At 35.1% G+C, this 9089-nt stretch overlaps 1 protein-coding gene across 1 annotated transcript in view; it reads left to right on the top strand.

Moving 5' to 3' along the window:
* Positions 1-9089, top strand: part of SI (sucrase-isomaltase) — a 101747-nt gene that overhangs the window by 86451 nt on the left and 6207 nt on the right. Inside the window, exons 40-44 of the mRNA XM_007107987.2 lie at positions 2268-2416; positions 4235-4319; positions 4403-4459; positions 5210-5334; positions 7822-7910. Of these exons, the coding sequence (XP_007108049.2) occupies positions 2268-2416; positions 4235-4319; positions 4403-4459; positions 5210-5334; positions 7822-7910 (505 nt within the window). The remainder of the gene's footprint in view (positions 1-2267; positions 2417-4234; positions 4320-4402; positions 4460-5209; positions 5335-7821; positions 7911-9089) is intronic.

Here is a 9089-nt window from a genome sequence, read left to right as displayed (position 1 = left end):
CATGCCGCGGAGCGGCTGGGCCCGTGAGCCATGGCCGCTGAGCCTGCGCGTCCGGAGCCTGTGCTCCGCAACGGGAGAGGCCGCAGCAAAGGGAGGCCCGCATACCACAAAAAAAAAAAAAAAAAAAATCAATGCACGAAGCGGGCAGATTTAAAAACAAAATGTTTTAAAAATGAGATGAGAAACAGAAAAAAATAAAAGGAAAAGGGAATCATGAAAACTAATTTCTGGGTGGTGACACTATTTACTATATACTTTACTAAACTGGAAGAACTTTTTTTGAGTGAGGGGGTGACAATAATAAAAATTATGAAAAAGTATAAACAATTGCAAGCAATATCTAAGTAAGTGCTAAATTTTGTTATACTTTCAGTGAAGACGTATAGAAGAAAGATAAATTATCAAAATGCACCTCATGGAAGAATTGTAGACAGAGCTGGTCTTTTAAGGATGGGTTCCAGCCATAGTAACCGAATGGTAGAGCTCATCATGAGTTTTGGATTCTTCATGTCACCCTGGGAAATTTTTTGTCAGAATAGAAGGGAGACTATATTAGAAAAAGAAAAATAAAAATGAAAATCTATACAAGGTTAGAAGGCAGTATGGGACCACATTTTGGAAAAATTCGAAAGTTGGGCAATAGAGACAACTTGATGGGATAGGAATATTTTAGCAGGAAAACTTTATGTCAGTAATGAAATTCAGAAAGCTGTATTGTTGGGAGAGTGAGGCATGAATCAATAAAATCCTGAACAGGGATTCATTTAACAAGAATTCATTGAAAATCCATTATTTAATATTTACAAAATCCCTGCCCTAATACTTTATATAATGCAGGAAGGATAGAGATAACAGATAATAGACTATTTTATATATATATATGTATATATATATATACATATATATATATAAATAACAGCAGGTACAAATAAATCATCTGAGGGAAAACTAGAGTAAGCTAAAATGATAGAGATTTGTGGGTGTTCTGGTTTAGAAGGGATGCTCAAGGTGGTCCTCTTGGATGAAGTGACATTAGCATTAGAGCAGAGACTTGAGTTGAGGAAAGCAACAAATTTATATATATGGGGGAATTCCAGTTCTGGGGAACAAGTGAAAGACTCCAAGATATGAGTGTGGCTGGAGCTTTTGAGAAGATGAAATGGGAGAGAGTAAGACTGAAGGAGTACTTCTGAATAAAAATCTACAGAACTCAACTTAAGTTTAATTATGAGGTAATATAATTGAATTTAGGAATGTATGGTTTAGAATTAAATGCTTGTGTTTTATCATGTTAAAACTGAAATAACATCAACAAAGTCAGTATGCAACAGATATGATCTTTGCCTTTTCTAACTTGACTTTGAGTCTAGTAACAGTAGGATCATATTGATATATAGCTTAATATTTCTTGAACCATTGCACTTTCAAGGTTTTGCCTATTCTAACACTACATGTACCGGTGATAGCAATGAGTCATCATTCAAACCTTCTTACTACTTAAATCTAGAAAAGTTGGAATCTTCATAGATATGATACCACTCTTAAGGGCTCTGCTCCTGTTGATAACAAAAAAACATTGCAAGTGTTGCCCCCTGGAGTTATGTGGCAGCCTTGTTTTTTCCCTTGGTATAAATTAGAATATAAAATACTAATCATCCTCCTTATTATTTTTTTTAGCCAGTAAGTGCAATAACATTTTTTAGAAGCTTTTATCTTTCCAGTGTCAATTTTAGTCTTTTTACCTGGAGAGTATATTCCAGAGCAGACATGGGCATGTTCTTTTTTCTTATCCAACATTAATTAGATCCCCTCTTCCTCCTATACTATCAATTCTTTAGTACCATAACTTATTCATTTCTCATGAGAACACACAATGTGAAGGGTCACCATGATGGGCTCTGCATGTCTGTTTATTTCAATGCACTTATATATAGCATTCTGTTTCTCTCCTAGACTTTTCACCCTACACTGAGCACCACAGTTGACAATGTGTTTGTCACTTATTCAAATGTGAACTGCTCTTTACATATATTCACCTAAATGAAATCAAGCCATGGACTTAATTTGTATTTTCTTATTAAAATATTAGTTATGCTTTCTCTTTCCATTGTATGAGATAGAAATAACTACTCCATAAAGTTTTTGTGATGTAGCACATGACAGTGAATTAAATTATGCCTTATTTTTTATTCTTCAAATATGTATTTGAAAATTATGATTTAAACAAGGACAACAGCTTATGACACTTTCATTTTGCTTTGTTTCAGAGACAAGATCCTGCTTCCTGGAATGCAACTTTTTCTGAAATGTCAAAGAATATTCTAAATATTAGATACACTTTATTGCCCTATTTCTATACACAGATGCATGACATTCATGCTCATGGTGGCACTGTTATCCGACCCCTTTTACATGAGTAAGCACAAATTTTTTTTCCTATTACAGAGAGAGATAGCTTTCATTTAATTTACTCAATAATCACTTATACTGCCATATAAAACATTTTAAATTGAAAGCTTTTTCATTGTTATTTAAGTGTACATTTTGTGTTAATAAGCATTTACATAAATAAATCTACTAATAAACAGACTAATATATGCCATTAAAAATGAAACACAATTAATCAGTTTTTAAAGGTAATAATTCTTAGGAATAACTATTGTATACCAGGTATTGTTTGAGAGAATTTACATACCTTATTACATTGAGTGTTTTCAAAAGATTTTGGAAATAAGTAATATTATCTCTATATTATGGTTGACTTAATTGAAGTTTACAGCAGTTAAGTAAATCCACCAGATATAAATGCCTGACTAAAGAAGACCAACCTAACTCCTACTAGAGGTGTTCTAATTGGGTACCTTAGAACAGTTCTACCATTCTCTGTGACAATTGTTTTGGATTTACTCCTTGAAGCTCAAACTGTTATATGACCAAATATTGAAATTCTATTCTATGGAGTATCGTTGCAAAAATTTTAGCCTGTTCTATTTTTAAGGCAAATACAAGCAATTTCTTATGGATGTTACAAAAAAAAAAACCACACACACATTCAACCATAAATACAATAAAACCCTTGAAACAATCATGATATATTTAGCTTCTTGTGTGCCCTATATTACCAGAGTAATTGATTGAGGTGACTTGTTAGATTTCACTATTGATAAATCAACAAAAATAAACAGCGAATATTTACTCAAATTAAACAGTAGTAGCCAAGATAAAATTACCAAAATAATAAGTAGATCAATATGCCTTCTGTTCTAATAATAAAAGATCCAAGTTTCCAAAAAAAAGGAAAAAAAATACTTCCTAGATTCAAATTATCCTCTAGTAATTTATTACCATAATCCCTTCTTTATTTCTGGTAACATTTGATTAAACTCTTCCCTCTTTTATTTCTAGAATTTTCCTCTTTGTCTTCTCCCTATTAACTTTCCAGAAGAGCTGGAGTATCAGCACTGGTCTGAGTTCCCAGCCAGAAACATTATTATTAACTATGCAGACTCTTGTCCTGCTGAGAACTTCTGGGTTTTTGTTCCCATGGGAAGTTCACAGAGGAAAAACCCAGCAGTCCAACTTAGCATTAATCTCAGTTTAGAGTTCAACAAAACACAAACAAAAGAACAAAAATAAAAAATGTATACTTCCATTTCAATTAAAGAAAACATGTGGACATTTAATAGTGGCAATTCTCAAACTATAAAAAGCAGATTTTGTTTTTTCAGCCATTTATATCTCAAACTCAGAAACATATTAACAAATGGAAGAACCTTTAAGGATTTATAAATTCACTATTCAATGAGCTTAATTTGCATAGGATGTGCAAACTCTTTTTAAAGTTACCAAATTAAGACTCTTATAACACACTTGTCTCACACTTTTCTTCCAGTGTTTATAATTCTTGCTTCCTTGTTTGTTGATCTTCTACTAGACAAAGTTAATATTTGAATTTATGTGAGTTCTCTTCAAAGGAGATTTCTCACTCGGTCTTACACATCCATGGCAACTCTGAGCTTTGTTGGAAGGTTTAGTCATGGTCTACATTTACTTATAAAGTATTGTACTACTGCACACTGAATTCCAAGTGATAAAATTGTTTTTGATTTTTTATGTTTTGATTTTCATTTCAATCCACAAAAGTCCATACTGCAAAATGTGATTTTAATAATTATGTTATGGTATTCAGAAGAGATAAATTTATTTGATTTAATTTTGTAAATATTTTGTCCAGGTTCTTTAATGAAAAGCCAACCTGGGATATATTCAAACAGTTCCTGTGGGGTCCAGCATTTATGGTTACCCCTGTATTGGAAGCTGTAAGTCCTATCACATATTTTTGTTCACAAAATAATTTTTCCATGGTTTACATGTTTTTAATGACTATATCTTTAAATTCCAGTACTCTGACACTGTAGAAGGCTACGTCCCTAATGCTCGGTGGTTTGATTACCATACAGTAAGTAGTTAAGGAATTCTGGGGGGTTGACTAAACAGAAATGGGTAACAACTTAATTATAGCCTTTTTATTAATGACGTTCTTGTTTTCCTTTCCACTTAAAAAGAGCAAGGGGCTTCCCTGGTGGCGCAGTGGTTGCGCGTCCGCCTGCCGATGCAGGGGAACCGGATTCGCGCCCCGGTCTGGGAGGATCCCACATGCCGCGGAGCGGCTGGGCCCGTGAGCCATGGCTGCCGAGCCTGTGCTCCGCAACGAAAGATATTTCTTGCTAATTATATCAGAATCAAATTAACAAAAAGTGAAAGAGTTAATTTATTCTATCATAGTTTCTTATGTAGTCATTGATTTATTTTACCAAATAAACGTGGAAATTATACAGTATACACAAAAAGGTCATTGCCCTTTATTAGGTATGCAGAAAGATCATTAAAAGTAATGCAGTCCTTTAAAGAATAATGTATATGACAAATCAAGAATAACTTTTGTGACCCATCAAAAACCCATATATTTTCTTCATGTGAGTACCACAAAAACAAGTGGTGGTAAATTACTTTCAAAGCTATCAATAAACTAAGGAATACGTATATGCTTTAACAACATGAATTCCTGAATAAATGTTTGTGACTTTATTATGTTTTAAATTAAAAAGTATATTATTTGATTCTATAAATGTGCCCCCTCAAGTACCAATATTGCTGGTGATTCTGATTCTTATTGTTTTGTTCTTTCGTCCAACACTGTCATTTCCAGGGCAAAGATATTGGTGTCAGAGAAAAATTTCATACATTTGCAGCTCCTTTATATGAAATAAATCTACATGTCCGTGGTGGTTATATTCTACCTTGTCAAGAGGCTGCTCAAAACACATTTTACAGGTAAGTGAAGTGTTCACAGAACTCAGATTAGATTTTGAGAGAGAGCATGCTAGAATTGTCAAGAACCGGGAAAGGTCTGAGATTTTATCCTACTTCCAAGTTTACAGGTTAGCCTGCCACAGTTTCATGAATTCTGGGTCTGAGACAAAGGTCTTTCTTACTCTTGGCATAGCAAGAAATATGAGCTTCATGTTTGCTCCAGTTGCCCCTGTCCCCCAAGTCTCATGTGGGTGACATCAAGTGGCCCAGGTAGATACTGCCCACCCAGGACGCTTATGTCACAGCTAAGGAAGGCAACACTTTGGAAACTCAATCTTTTATAATAGGCTGTAAGCAAAAGCATCCATTCTTTGCTTTGAAGGGAGAAAAACTGTCATTGCTTCTGTATGCAAAATATGTAGAAACTTGAGAAACTCATGGAAAATTGTCCTCCAACATGATAGAATGTTTCCCCGACCAAAATACCAATGGAAACTTAATGTCCTCTGTGTAAACATGCAAAGGTATTGATAAACGAATGTCTTGTATTTTAAGTGCCAGTCTCACGTAAGACCTCGTCATTTTTCCTGAGTCTATTTGGAAAGAAATATTATTTACTTTATGAAAATATGTTTTTTAAATGAACTTTTATGTGAGCTTTAAGCAAACATGGCTCAGAGGGCTTCTCTTTCCTTCTATATTTTCCGCTCCCCCTTTTCTGCTTCCATCAGTCCTGTGACACATACCCGGACCCACTTTAGTCTATGAAATGTAGATATCCATTGGCAAGATCACTACTCCTTCATGCTATTTAAGTCCTCTGCTGTCTGCAGAAGAACCAGACCTATTTGTAGCAACCTTGTTCCATTTAACAATGAAAGGTAACTCAGATTTTCTATCTATTACCATTTATAACTGATCATCTGCTACGACCCCTTATGTGGTATTCTCTCCTTCACAGTCAACAACATGTCCTATTTCCACGGATCATGGGTCCATTCTGTCTCCTGTGACTGATGTAAGAGTGAATTTCTGGGACCAGTCATAGAGTCTATTTCCCCTGACTAAATTCCTGGCTTAAACATTCAGATTCTAGAGGACTCAGTTCTGTTCCTCTTCTCATCTCATGCTGTACCCACTCTTGTGGTGATCTACATGCTGACAGTCCCAGTTGGCATGAATAGACTCTTTCTAGCTTCTGGAGCTACCCAGATACATTTCTATCAATATTGATGTCAGTTGAAGAGGAGAAAAATGATTATACCTGAGAAATGAGAGTTTCGTGGAGGAAACCATTCATAAGTTGTGCCTTGAGTAATCCTTATGGTATGAGAGATGAATAGAGAGGCCATTCTGGGTGTTCTGGGTGTGTGTGTGTGTGTGTGTGTGTGTGTGTGTGTGTGTGTGTGTGTGTGTAGGTGGGTAAAGTAAATAAGATATTGGGTTTAAGTATACCGTTGACCTTTGAACAGCATGAGTTTGAATCACATGGGTCCACTTTTACAAGGATATTTTTCAATAGTAAATAGTACAGTACTACTCAGCCCATGGTCGGTTGAATCTGCAGATGCAGAGGAACTGTGTATACTTGGATACACATTGTTCATTGGTCAACTGTATATATAGGGTAGAATAAAATTTGTGAAACTCTTTTAATCTTATTTTAAGTATGTTAGGAAATTGTGGGTTAAACCAGATTTTAATGTTGCTGATAAGATCTACTTATCTTTTACCTCAGTGACTATGAATTGAAATACATATATACATGCATGTTAAGACATGCCAATATTTGTACATGGAAAATATAAAGTTGCTGTGGAGATTTGAACTCTAGATATTCTGGATATTTTAGGAGACTTCCATAGCAGTGTAACCTTCAACATTTGTGATTGGAAAAGGCAGATAGCTAAGCATAATTGGTCTGAGAAATCCTTCCATAGCAATATGAGGCTGTCAAACCAAGCTTGTATACTGAGCATGGAAGCAGATATTTAGTTCATAGATAGGCCTATTGTAGGCACAAGCTTCGGAAGTACTGTCCAATCCAAGGAAAAGACTTGCTATTCTGGCTACTCTTCACATTCTTATTAACAATTGCCAATGATAATTAAGTGATTTATATATGGAAATGTGAGGAAGGCTTAAGTCATATGAGATTAAACCATGCTATTGAAACAGCTTTATGTTTAATGGTCAATGACAGGATTATCAGAGAGAAGAATAAATAAATATATCAATAAACTTAATATGGTTTTAATTATAAATGAGGCCACTTCTGATTTGTTACAGTAGGTGAAGCCTTGATGTCAAGGAAATGCATATTTTCTATTAAATATGAAGGATTTTATGGTTTATATAATTTCCATTAACTCATTAAAAAAGGAAAATCCTTTTATTTTCTTTGCCTAAAACAGTCTGTGTTCCTTTGGACACTTATATGGATGTCATATCATAACAAGAAATATGCTACTCTATAAACCTTGGTAAAATTGTATTTCTTTCTTATAGTCGAAAAAATTACATGAAGCTCATTGTTGCTGCAGATGATAATCAGATGGCACAAGGATCTCTCTTCTGGGATGATGGAGAGACTATAGGTAAGTGTTCCATTTAGGAGATAAATATAACTGGTAACATACATATTATCTCACATTACTTTTTTGTTACCTATTATTGTACTTTGGAAGCTGAATAAAAAGCCAATAATATTATTCAAAGCTAAAGTAGTTTAATAAATAGTTGAATGAACTTAAAAAATAGACTTCCAAATATTTAAAGACTTTCTTCTTATCCTAAATATATTTAATCCCTGTGATCAATGTCTAGATGACTAAGAGTTTTGTGTGGGCAGGGCTGATATATTGCTCATCTTTGTAGTCCCAGAAATTGGCCCAGTGCTGTTCGCATAATAGACACTCAGTATGTGTGAGGTCAACTGAGCTGAAAAGCCACATTCCCATGTGCACATATTGATGCACAAAGGATGCCTCTAAAACATGAGAGAGTTCAGAAACAAAACTCAAACTTGTTCTCTGTGCTTTATGGCTATAGCTTTTGTTTTAATATTCAGCAGTTTTTTACATGAAAAGCTTAAAAATTTAAACTTAAATCTTTGTTTACTCCATGACTATTCCTCAAAATCAGACTGAACTACTAAACTTTTAGCAGTGTGTGCTCTGCTACCTGGGATAGTTTGTAAAGAATGTATATTCTGGGACCCATCTAAATTCCATTAATCTGGGGAGAGGCCCAGGAATCTGCCTTTGAGTACAATGCCCCCAGGTCATTATTATGCTGTTAAATAAACACTGTTAGAGGATTAGGTTTACTGACTGTCATTAGTAGTGCCAGCTCTGCTAGATGGGACTTCTGAGCATTCTCCTGACACAAATCTTTGTCTTAAAAACTAACATCTGCGTGGAGCTATAGGGCAGTTCACTGCAATTTAAATAAATTATCCATAGATGAGAGATTTTTCATTAATAGCAAAGACATACATCTTTCATCTTTTCAGGTAAATCATAGTTAATATTCTGCAAACATAATAAATAGGAATTTATTAGTGAGTAAAGCATATCAGAAAGTGATATAAGAATCATATGGTGGGGCTTCCCTGGTGGCGCAGTGGTTGAGAGTCCGCCTACCGATGCAGGGGACCCGGGTTCGTTCCCCGGTCCGGGAAGATCCCACAAGCCGCGCAGCGGCTGGGCCTGTGAGCCATGGCCGCTGAGCCTGCGCGTCCGGAGCCTGTGCTCTGCAACGGAAGAGGCCACAAC

The sequence above is a fragment of the Physeter macrocephalus genome, chromosome 1 (genome assembly GCF_002837175.3).
Source record: "Physeter macrocephalus isolate SW-GA chromosome 1, ASM283717v5, whole genome shotgun sequence".
NCBI classification, from domain to species: Eukaryota; Metazoa; Chordata; class Mammalia; order Artiodactyla; family Physeteridae; genus Physeter; species Physeter macrocephalus.
The sequence above is the reverse complement of the archived record's forward strand: the minus strand, read 5'-3'. Positions and strand labels throughout refer to the sequence as shown.